We start from the raw sequence: 12,713 nt of genomic DNA on the forward strand, positions 1-12,713 counted from the left end.
AGCCATTCTGGCAGTTCTTATATACCTGGTGGATTTTACTCAATAGCTGTTGATGTCTATAATAAAAAATAAGAAAATTTCCGTGAAATCCCTCAATAAAGGGGTTTATTCTGAATGTTAATTGGTTATTGCAAACATCAGTCAAATTTTTGCTTATCAAAGAAGTATGCAAAGTTCTTGTCTGTTGATTCAAATATAGTGTCCTGTACTCACTACACTATTCAAGACATCAACATCCTCATTAAGAAAGGGCTTTCACACTTTGGGAGGCCGAGGCGGGTGGATCACGAGGTCAAGAGATCGAGACCATCCTGGCCAACATGGTGAAATCCCGTCTCTACCAAAAATACAAAAAATTAGCTGGGCACGGTGGCGCGTGCCTGTAATCCCAGCTACTCAGGAGGCTGAGGCAGGAGAATTGCCTGAACCCAGGAGGCGGAGGTTGCGGTGAGCCGAGATCGCGCCATTGCACTCCAGCCTGGGTAACAAGAGCGAAACTCTGTCTCAAAAAAAAAAAAAAAAAAAAAAAAAAGAAAGAGCTTTCAAAGGGTTTGTGTAAGTTTCACCTTTTATAAGGTACTTGGGAATTCAGATATTTTTGGTAAACACTGAGAAGCTTTGAAAGTGTAAGAGAGCATTTTTTTTTTCCCAAAAAGAGAAGCAATGACTCAAGGGATTTGGACATTTTTTGTCAAAATCCTTCCCGACAAGCCTAATTCAGATGAGCAGCCGGTAAAAGTCACTCTCAGCAGACTGGCACTGCTGCTAGGCTTCTGTGAAGTGACTCAAATCTTTAAGTCTGTTCCTATTATGAAGGTTAAGCAGAGGGTCACATCTAGTGTATTTTTGGTCACTATGAAAAACTGCTGAAAAGAGTTTAGGATTTAGAGGAAATATGGAGTGGATGTATTTTGCGCTTGGTGTAAGCACGGAGTTGTATGGTCTATCAGACACGCTAGCATCAAGATAAATACAGCATATGCCATAAGGGGATGGAAGAGTAACACCAACTGCTGGGTGGAGATGTGGATCCTGTTTGTCTGGTTTTTATGCTTTATTTTGTCTTGTTAGGAATTATCCTCTATTTGTATACCCTTTTCTCTACAGTTCATGCATTCTTTTAGATTAATTGGATATTTATTATTTCGCTCTTATATTAACTATTATATTTATTCACAAGAGGAGAAAACATGCATCATTTATTATTTTGCTGTTATATTAACTTTGATTAAATATTATATTTATTCACAAGAGGAGAAAACATGAACCCTTGACTCGTTGCTTCCTAACGGATTTGAAAACTTCCACCCCTTTTCTGATTCTGCTAGAACCTTCACACCTTGAAACTCTATTTCATCCCAGTAACAGCGCTTTGCAGTTATTGCTGGCATGCACTTGTATTCTTCATGTAGTTTAATGTTTATAAGACATTCCGAGCATATAATTTATATTTACTCATGGGTTTGCTAATTCCCGTGCTCTTAGTTCCCTCTTACATTTCCATTTCTTCCATCTGGAGTCATCTTCTTTTATAAAAAAAAAAAAAAAAAAAAAAAAATCTTATTTCTTTCTTTCTATTAGTGTGAGAGTTTTGATGACAAATTCCATCATTTTTGTTTGTCCAAAACATCTTTATTTCACTTCCTTTTAAAAATGTCTTTATTTCCATAGGTTTTTGGTGAACAGGTGATATTTGGTTACATGAGTAAGTTATTTAGTGGCAATTTGTGAGATTTTGATGCATCCATCACCCAAGCAGTGTACACTGAACCCAATTTGTGGTCTTTCATCCCTCATTCCCTCCCAGTCCCCAAAGTCCATTGTGTCATTCTTATGCCTTCGCATCCTCATAGCTTCGCTCCCATTTATGAGTGAGAACGTACAATGTTTGGGTTTCCATTCCCGAATTAGTTTACTTAGAATTATAGTCTCCAGTCCCATCCAGGTACCTGCTCATGTCAATAATTCATTACTTTTTATGTCAGAGTAGTATTCCATCATACATATATATATATATATATATGCACACACATACATCATATATATCTATACATTATAGACATATATGATATCCTATATATCATATATAGGGTATATATACATGTGTGTATATATATCATTATATACCACCGTTTCTTTATCCACTCATTGATTGATGGGCATTTGGGCTGGTTCCACATTTTTGCAATTGCAAATTGTGCTGCTAACATGCACGTGCATGTATGTTTTTTGTATAATGACTTCTTTTCCTCTGGGTAGACACTCAGTAGTGGGATTGCTGGGCCAAATGATAGTTCTACTTTTATTTCTTTAAGGAATCTCCACACCGTTTTCCATAGCAGCTGCACTAGTTTCCACTCCCACCAGCAGTGTACAAGTGTTCCCTTTTCATAACGTCTAAACCAACATTTATAATTTTTTGATTTTTTGACAACATTCATTCTTGTGCGGATAAGGTGTATCACAGTGTGGTTTCGATTTGCACTTCCCTGATCGTTAGTGATGTTAAGCATTTTTTTCATGTGTTTGTTGGACATTTGTCTATCTTCTTTTGAGAATTGTCTACTCACGTCCTTAGTCCACTTTGAAAGAAATCATAGATGACACAAACAAACGGAAACACATCCCATGCTCAAAGATGAGTAGAATCAATATTGTGAAAATGACCATACTGCCAAAAACAACTTACAAATTCAATATAATCCCCATCAAAATACCAACATTATTCTTCACAGAGCTAGAAAATACAATCTAAAATTAATATGGAACCAAAAAGTCCATAGAGCCTAAGCAACAAGGACAAACCTGGAGGCATCACATTATCTGATTTCAAACTGTACTATGAGACCACAGTCACCAAACGACATGGTACTGGTAGAAAATAGGCAGACAAACCAATGGAACAGAATAGAGAACCCACAAATAAACCCAAATGCTTACAGTCAACTGATCTTCAACACAGCAAACAAAAACACGAAGCGGAGAAAGAACACCCTATTCAATGAATGGTCCTGAGATAATTGGCAAGCCACATATAGGAGAATGAAACTGGACCCTCATCTCTCACCTCATACAAAAGTCAACTCCAGATGGATCAGGGACTTAAATCTAAGACCTGAAACTCTAAAAATTCTAGAAGACAACATTGGAAAACCCTTCTTGACATTGGCTTAGGCAAAGACTTTATGACCAAGAACCCAACAGCAAATTCAATGAAACAAATAGGTGGAACTTAATTAAACTAAAGAACTTTTGTAGGGCAAAAGGAACAGTCAGCAGAGTAAACAGACAACCCACAGAGTGGGAGGAAAATTTTCACAATCTATACATCTGACAAAGGACAAATATTCAGAATCTACAAGGAACAAATTAGCAAGGAAAAAAACACAATATTATCACTTTCATTTTTGAGGGATATTTCTTATTCAGAGTAAAATTTTACATTGACCTTTTTTTCCTCCGGTAGTTCTGGCTTCCAGTGTTTCCATGAAGACATCAACTTTCACTCTTAGGGTAGTTCCTCGCCGGGCTGTGCTGGAGAACCAGTCTCCCCCGATTCTCTCCTAACCCTCAGGCTTGATCTGCCCGCGCCTTTCATCTAGAGGTCTTTGTTCCTTAGCACTGAAAGATGACAGCAGATTCAGCCCTGTGATTCAGCCTGGCTCTGCAGCCTTGTGCCTCACACCATTTCAAAATCCAGCAAATGTTTTAAGATAAGACTGGCCACGTGCTGGAAGCCATCATCACCCCTGCCAGGGTTTTACTTCTGAAGCACCTGTGTCATTGTAGGAGATTTCATTCTGCTTTTTATAAGCTTTAGCCTAAGCAGCCATCACCCTTGCAGGTGAACAGCTAAATGAGTGTCCCTTGTGGACAATGGCTGTGCATTTGAGGATGCACAAGTCTCCACTTAGTTTCTTTAGTCTGTTGCGACTGCAACATATCGTGTGGTTTCTCTTTCTTCCAGAAAAGACTCTCTGGATCTGGGGAAGAGCTCAGAATTGGCAGATGTCCTGAGGGGTGGGGGAAGCAGTTGGTAATTATCAGTTCACCTCAAAAAGCTTCACTCTATCTGAAATTTTCTCCATTTGTCAGAATTTCCCGATGCTTTAGAAAAATGATTTTTGTAATTGACTCTTGTTTGAAATTTTTACAATGGGCACAGTAACGTGCTGTAGCCTGTTATTATATCTTTTTTGGGGGGGGGAGGAAGGCAGGAAGGGAGGGAAGAAGGATGGTAGGGAGGAAGGAAGGGATGAAGGAAGGAAGGAAGGGAGGAAGCGGGGAGGGAGGAAGGGAAGGGAAGGAAGGAAATCAAGCAATTAGAGAGACATTGCCGACCTGGATCTAGAGATTTACAAGTTGATTTCTTTTTTTTTTTTTTTTTTGAGAGAAGGAAAGGAAAAAAAATAAGTAAAGGAGAGGGAGAAAGAGGAAGAGAAGGAGGGAGAGTAAATGGAAATATTGCTTTATTTTGAAAAAAATTGGGTATTATTAATGGCCAATCAATGTTTCATTTAAACTTATGGGTAGGTGTGATGTGGTATTGACAAGAATGTATATTTTGTGTATTTGAAGTGGAGAGCTCTATAAATATTTATTAAGTTTACTTGTTCCTGATCTGAGTTCGAGTCCTTGATATCCTTATTAATTTTCTGTCTCATTGAGTCTAAGTCTCTATGTATCTGGGTGTTAGGATCGTTAGCTCTTGTTGTTGCATTGATCCTTTTGCCATTGTATCTTTGTTGCTTTAAAATCTGTTTTATCCGCTACGAGATTTGCAACTCCTGCTTTTTATTTATTTATTATTTATTTTTGCTCTCTATTTGGTTGGTAAATCTTTCTCCATCCCTTTGTTTTGAGTCTTTGTGTATCCTTGCATGTGAAACAGGTCTGGATGTAACATGCCATTGGGTTTTGGCTGTGTCTTTTGATTGGGGGATTTAGTCAATTTAAATTTAGGGTTACTGCCATTTGATGTTGACTGGCTGTTTTATCCATTCGTTGGTGTAAATTCTTCTTTATGTTCGTGCTCTTTACTTTTTGGTGTATTTTTAGAAAAGCTAATACTGGTTGTTTCTTTCTGCATGTAATGCTTCTTTCAGAAGCTCTTGTAAAGCAGGCCTGGTGGTAATAAAATCTCTGAGTTCTTGCTTGTTCATAAAAGATTTTATTTTTCCTTCAGTTGTGAAGCTTAGTTTGGCTGGATATGAAATTCTGGGCTGAAGGTTCTGTTCTTTGAGGATGTTGAATATTGGCCCCCACTCTCTTCTGGCTTGTAGAGTTTCTGCTGAGAGATCTGCTGTAAGTCTGATAGGCTTGCCTTTGTGGGTAACCTGACCTTTCTCTCTGGCTGCCCTTAGTATTTTCTCCTTCGTTTCAACCCTGGTGAATCTAACAATTATGTGCCTTGGGGTTGCTCTTCTTGAGGAATATCTTTGTGCTGTTCTCTGTATTACCTGGGGTTGAATGTTGACCTGCTTTGCTAGTTTAGGAAAATTTTCCTGAATAATATCCTGAAGGGTATTTTCTAGCTTGGATTCATTCTCTCCGTCACATTCAGGTACACCAATCAAACGTAAATTTGGTCTTTTCACATAGTCCCACATTTCTTGGAGACTTTGCTCATTCCTTTTTATCCTTTTTTCTCTAATCTTTTCTTCACGTTTTATTTCATTAAGTTGGACTTTGACCTCTGATATCCTTTCTTCTGCTTGAACAATTCGAGTGTTTAAACCTGTGCATACTTCTCGGAGTTCCTGTATTGTATTCTTCAGTTCCATTAATTCACTCATACTCCTCTCTAAGTTGTCTATTCTCAATAGGATTTCATCAAACCTTTTTTCAAAGTTCCTAGTTTCTTTACATTGGGCTACAACGTGTTCTTTTAACTCACCGAAGTTTGTTATTATCCATTCCTTGAAGAGTGATTCTGTCATCAGGATGTGCTCATTCTCCATCAAGCCTTGTTCCATTGTCGATGTGGAACTGTGATCATCTTTAGAGGGAGAGGCATTCTGACTTTGAATATTCTCAGCTTTTTTACACTGGTTTCTTGCCATCATTGTAAATTTATCCTCCTGCCGTCTTTGAATTTACCAACTTTCAGATTAGGTCTCTTGAGTGGGCGTCCAGGTTGTTAGTTCCCAGGGCCAGAGCAGCAGCGTTAAAACTGATGGTGCTTTTCTGCCCAGGGTTCTCCTGTCTGGCTTCCTTCTTGTGTCCGAAGTAGGGACTCTGCCTTCCCGGGGCTCCAAACCTCGGTCAGAAGGGGAACCGGTCCCGTTTACTCTGAGCCAAGCTCTGCCGCACCGAGGTGCCGTCACAGCCACTGAGCCGGGCTCTGGTGTCGTGCTGGGGGCCCGAGTGGGTCCTCCATACCTGTTTACTCTGCTCCGAGAGCTGCCGCGCTGAGGTGCCCGCGGAACCGCTGTGCCGGCCGCGAGAGTCACGCTGGCCACCCGTGTGTTTCCTCCACTGGGGGATCTTCTGCTCCGTGAGCGACCAGAATTTGTCTGAAAGTGTGGCGTCCTCTAGTTCTCTGCGCCTTCCCTGAGAGCTGCAATCCCGGGATGTTAGTGATTGGCCATCTTGGATCGTTCTCCGCCTGTTATTATATCTTATCCAGAAGTGGAAGTTCCCCAGTTTGTTTTCTAAATAAGTGAATATGAAGTTGTGTCATTTAGGAAAGATGGTGTCTCAAGAAAGCCTGGGGAAAATAATCCGTTGACATGGTAGAGAGATTCTTCCATCGGTTAAATGTTTTTTTCCTAATCTGGTGACATTGTTTTCAAAGATCACTACTGTATGCTGAATGTGTGCCAAGGAACATGAATATGAATGTTCTATGTCCACAGTAATGAGACTGAAGGGAATGTAACCAGCACAACAGACACTGGTGGAGGATGATGGAGGAGCTGGCACATGCTCCTGGAGAAACGGAGATATGACGGTCGTCCCATTCAGAAAAAGAAGGAAAGAGGAACAGGGTGCAGGGGACTCTGATCCTTAGCCTGTATCAGATCCTGGGCAACAACAGTTGGGATAAGCACAGTAGAGTGACAGCTAAATAATGGACTCTTGGGTCAGGCTGCCAGGATCTGTCGTTTCCCACGTGGCTTTGGGCAGATTACCTGACTGCCCTGCTCCTGTTTCCTCACCTGCAAAATAACAGCACCCACTTTAAGAAGGGCTCTTAAGAGCTGACGAGCTAATGCCTGGGAGGTGCTTAGGAAAGCACCTAGCACATGAGTAGCCAAAGTGTCCACTAAATAACCTCATTTCGTGCATGCTCCCACCACCCTGCTTTCTTGGCTCACTCTGCTGAGAGTGGAAGCAATCTGGCTTCCACAAGCATCTGCCCAGTAGAATTTCTCATTTCCAGGTCATTCTGATGCAGCATTAAAGACTAACAAAAATACTCTTTTTCTTTTTTTTGAGACGGAGTTTCGCTCTTGTTACCCAGGCTGGGCTGCAATGCCGCGATCTCGGCTCACCGCAACCTCTGTCTCCTGGGTTGGAGCAATTCTCCTGCCTCAGCCTCCTGAGTAGCTGGGACTACAGGCATGCACCACCATGCCCAGCTAATTTTTATATTTTTAGTAGAGACGGGGTTTCACCATGTTCACCAGGATGGTCTCAATCTCTTGACCTCGTGATCCACCCATCTCAGCTTCCCAAAGTTCTGGGATTATAGGCGTGAGCCACCGGGCCTGGCCACAAAAATAGTCTTTTAAGGGGCCCAGTCTGCTCTGCAGCTCACTCTCTGTTATGCCTAGAGATTGCTTTAGGGATGAGTAGCCGTAGTCCTCTTTTCTACCCTTAAGTTTTCCTTCCTTTCGTTGTCTGTAAATTCAATCGGGGAGGCTGCTTTTACTAATAACCAGCTCCAGTTCTCTAGTTACGAACCGTGAATATGGGTTTGACCTTATGCTGTAAACATCTCCTTGATCTCAGCCTTGAAAGTCTTCTTTCTTTGGGAAACAGCAGGCTCAGATGTTGGTGTTAGAATTGGGCCTGGAGCACTAACTACCTTTGCTGCTTTCAAGTGACTGTTTTCGACATAAGATCCATAACGACTTGTGTTCTGTTTTGTTTTATTTTCTCCCATTTTAATGGAGAGGGTTGTGATGAGATAGAAAAAGGTACTGGAACACGGTCATTGGTGCTTCGGCAGTGGGATGAGTCATCTCATTTCCTCTGAGTTCTCCCCAGTGTTCCCATTCTGTTTTCCAGAATCTCATGTTTTTTTAACCAGTCGACTCCCTTAGAATTGTCAGAAAAATTGATATCTGCAATGTCCAGCTGCTGGCATCTGGCAGAGAAAGGGTGACCACATAGCCAGCTTGTCTTATGCCCTCGCTGAGGTCAGGGGATAAGCTTGGTCTGCAGGGTGTCTCTCTTCGGGGTCCATAGTGACACAAGATGACATGTCTAATACAATGACATGTTTTGATGCTTTCCTGCAAAGGCCCATAGTGTTCCCATCTTTGAGGGCTCAGAGCCTGAGAAACTACACAGTTGCTAGTTTAGCTCATTGCTTTGTCTCACTACCGCCAAATAGAGCATGCAGGTAGATACCCTAAGGAGGCTTCAAATATTCTCAGGCACACCTAGCCTGCCTTGAATGAGCTCACTGGATATTTTGGTGACTGCCTTTTGTAACACCTAATGGTTGAAAACAGTTTCCACATAAGTGTGATTTGATTCTGTGTTGTCTAAGAGTGACCCCTCATGAGTATGGGTCCATTTTTGAGCAATGCCTTATGGAAGGAAGTGAGGCCATGTAAGCCTAATAGTCAGTTTGACTATTGACTATGTGGACAGATGGAGGAGCAGCTCAGAGGATGGAGTGAAGCTTGAGGAAGCTCTGTTAATAGGAGAACATCTCTTATGGATAGAAATTAAATGAAGAAAACATACAAGATGCCATAAGAATGTACACAATAATTGAAGGCTCAGGTCAAGCAGACTTCGATTTCTTCATGCAGCACACATGAATACTCCACCTAGTTCCCAGGGTTTTCTTGCAGTCATCGCCTTCTCTCAGCAATGCACAGCCTCCCTAGCCCGGTGCTGTTTCCAGAGGCAGCAGTGCATGGAGACTGCGGAAAGAGGCTGCCTCTCCCAGCCCCAGCCCTGCCCGTTTGTATCCAGATGTTGCTGTGACATCTCACACTCATTCACAATATTCGGTGCTACCCTTTTTTCCCCTTCTTCATCCCACAGGTAATCCATCAGCTGAGGCTCTCAGAGAATGAAAGTGTGGCTCTGCAGGAACTCTTGGACTGGAGGAGAAAGCTCTGTGAGGAAGGACAAGACTGGCAGCAGATCCTGCACCACGCTGAGCCCAGAGTGCCTCCCCCGCCTCCCTGCAAGAAGCCGAGTCTTCTGAAGAAGCCCGAAGGCGCCTCCTGCAACAGGCTGCCGTCTGAGCTCTGGGACACCACCATTTGATGCGGCCTGAACTGCAGACTCACAAAATAGAACTGCCTGCTGATTCCAGGCTGCAACAACAGAAGGCTGCCTTCTGACACGTGCTGTGTCTTCTTTCCACGCATTTAGACAAAAAAAGCACAGGACACAGACGCTAAATATATGAGATCCTGTGTGCGTGTGTGTGTGTGCACGCGCACTTGTCTGTGCGTGTGTGTGTGTTCTTTCTTATCCATCTTGTGGTGATATACTCTGATTTTCAGGCTCCTCATTTATGGCTCGGCTCTGTGCCACCTCTAGGTAGCAAGAGAGAGGCTGGGAAAAGTGTGGACACAGCCAGAGAGAGCGCATGGTGGAGGAAAGGAGCAGTCCATGCACACCCTGTACAGTTGTTTTTCTACTGTTCAACAGTCTGTTTATTGTACTTCCAATGGTTTTATTATAATACAGTATACAGGACATACATCTTACTTCTTTGTGGGTATTTGTGTTTTGTTGGTATGACAAACCTGATAATTATTTACATGTTTATCACTGTAATTTTATAACTTGCAATTGGTGGTGCTCCCTTTCTTCAAAATACAGATTTTAAAAAATCATCTGTAGATTATTTTTTTCCTCCACGGTCCTTTTTTTTTTAAACCTGAAGCACCTCAAATCTTGAAACTACATTGTTGTTTTAGCTTTGCCAGCGTCACCCTTGCAAAACTATGAATGGAGTCCCATGTTTTCAGTGTTCCTCATGGATGAGGAGGCTGTTCTTTTCTATGCCCTGTATTTCTGGATAAGTGGATTGTGCACCCTTTAGTTAAATTTCACCTCCCGACTTCAGCATAGGTCACAGGCAATCACATGGCACTCGGTTAAACACGTATGGCTTCGATCCATAGCTGGTGGTGTAAAATGGTCACATTCATTCAAGCCTGCGTGGTGCAGATGAGCAGGCTGCTGTGCACTGGTTTGAGCAGCAGGGACTGCGTCACAGGATGCTCTTCCCTGGGAGTTACGCTGCATGATTCCCTCGCTGTATATCCTCAACCCTCCCATAATGCAAGGCCTGTTCATTGACGTGCTTCCATTGGCTGTTGGAAAGTTCTGAGCAGTGGCTCCAGACCACCTTGTCTTGCTTCTTGGAACTTTTTATTCATACCAGCCTTTGAAAAGTTACTGTGCCAATAAAGAGGTACAACTGTGTTCTTCTACTTCTTTTGTTGTCGTTATTATTGGCTCCATGAACGCTTGTGTTTTCTGGTCTGAGAAGTAGGGGCGATGAAGTGGTCTCAACCAGAACCCCTTCATGTGGGGCCCATAGAATTTTGCAAACTTTAGACACCAGTGATTTGTCTTACAGTATAGGCTTTATGATGATTCAGGTATGGTGAGACCAACAGTTCTGGAAGGGAGTCCCATTGAAAAGAAGGTTTGTCATACTCAGAAATTCCAGAGAAGGGAGCGCATAATGCCATCAGGAGGCCCACCAAGGTCAGCCAGGAAGCAGAGGACATAGGGCGGCCTTTGATTTTAGTTTGCACAACACTAGGAAAGGGCATGGCAGGGTAAGCAGGCATAGAACTGGCTGCTTCGAGAAATGTGGGTGGGTTCTGGAGCGGAGGAGCCGCACCTACCTGTCCGGGATCTGGTCTTGAGGTGACTAGGGTGGGTGGAGGGTGGCCTGGAATGACAGCTCTATGAGAACCCACAGGGAGGCTCTTCAGGGATGTGGGCTCCAGATTGGTGGACTTGTATTTGAAAATCGTGTTCTGGGGTGAATCATCACCATCTTTTGGACAGGGCTAACCCTGGGAAGGGCAGCTCCTCCAAGGTCATCAGGGCCCCAGATGCTGAAGCATCAAACCCAACAAACAAAAGCACGTGGTGAATATGTAGTTACTGCAACGTTACTTCAGCCAGCCAACAACCACAGGAAGTGTTCTGCCTGACCTCCAGCCCGGCAGCAGCCGAGCCCCACTCCCTGCCTGCTTCTCTCATCTCTGTCCCTTCTGACTTCCAACCCCAGCCAGGAAGCAATGAAAGAAGCCAACTTTCCCTTGATCCACAGCTTCCTGGGCCAAGCTTTGCACACAGTAGGCACTTAACGATCTTGGCTGAATTAAAACTTTGAATTGCATTCTTCCTCCCCACAATATATCTAGGCCAGGGTGAAAAATAAACTGTGCAAGCACTGCACATTGCAAGAACTTGTTTTAAATGTTCACTGAGCATTGTGGTGACTGTGTGAGGTACTCAGCCCATATGATTCCTAAATCGGCGATTTCAGTGAGGGCTGCTGTAACAAATTGCCAGAGGCGGGGTGACTTCAGCTTCAAGCACATATTCACACAGTTCTGAAGCCTAGGAAGTCCAAGACCAAAGTTTCTGCAGATCCCGTGTCTGGTGAGGGCCTGCTTCCTTGATGGCGGATGGCCATCTTCTCATCACACCCGCACATATTCAGAGAAGGGGAGGAAGCTCACTCTCTGGTGTCTCTTCTTATAATGGCATGAATTCCATCATGAGGGCTCTGCCCTCATGAGCTAATCATCTCCCAAAGACCCTACCTACAAATTCCATCATATTGGGGATCAGGGTTTCAACACAGGATTTCTGGGAGGACACAGTACAGTCCACAGCACTGACATATGCCTACAAGGTAATTTTTATCATTTTTATATGGATACTGAAATTGAAGCTTTTAGCTTTAAGTAATCCATTAGAATATAAACTCTCATCTTTATGATTCCAATGACCATGCCATCTTAATTTGATATACAGAAATTGCCAACTGATTATATCAGAATATACACAAAATGATGATGCATGAACACTGCAGGGAGACCTTACATGAAGTAAGGAAGTCACAAACCACATATGTGTGTGTCCAAACCACACAACTCTCTATTAGCCCAAGTTGAAACATGGAGGCCTGTGTTCTTGTTAGGTAAACCTGATGGTCACCTATGAGGGTACCATGGTCATCATGAACATGAAATATTTAACCTCTACAGTAGACCCTCTGCCTCATTTAAGATTTGTTGACCTTCAGACACTAGGAGCCAAACCCTAGTAGATAGAGTCTTTAAACATAATCTTCTAAATCAGTGTAGACAGACCCTTTAAACACAGTCTCCTTAATCAGTAAGCAAGCCTTTTGTGTTTAGTTGTGTGGTTTCTCCACTGTGGAAAGAGATGCAGGTGTGTGTAGTCACGACTTTAGGACCATCTGATTGTGCTTGTTCTACTTACATGATATGAAAAGCAACAGAGGCCCAAAAGCATTC

The 12,713-nt window shown here is 42.8% G+C and overlaps 1 protein-coding gene across 7 annotated transcripts in view; it reads left to right on the forward strand.

Annotated features, from left to right (window-relative positions):
- Nucleotides 1–10,637, forward strand: part of MYO16 (myosin XVI) — a 773,187-nt gene extending 762,550 nt beyond the window's left edge. For all 7 annotated transcript variants that reach the window (XM_054249238.2, XM_017970444.5, XM_078347436.1 and 4 more), the window contains one exon: nucleotides 9,229–10,637. In XM_054249238.2, coding sequence (XP_054105213.2) covers nucleotides 9,229–9,456 — 228 coding nt within the window. In that variant the 3' untranslated portion in view covers nucleotides 9,457–10,637. The remainder of the gene's footprint in view (nucleotides 1–9,228) is intronic.
- The last annotated feature ends 2,076 nt before the right edge of the window (nucleotides 10,638–12,713 follow it).

Source organism: Callithrix jacchus, chromosome 1, assembly GCF_049354715.1.
Source record: "Callithrix jacchus isolate 240 chromosome 1, calJac240_pri, whole genome shotgun sequence".
NCBI lineage: Eukaryota > Metazoa > Chordata > Mammalia > Primates > Cebidae > Callithrix > Callithrix jacchus.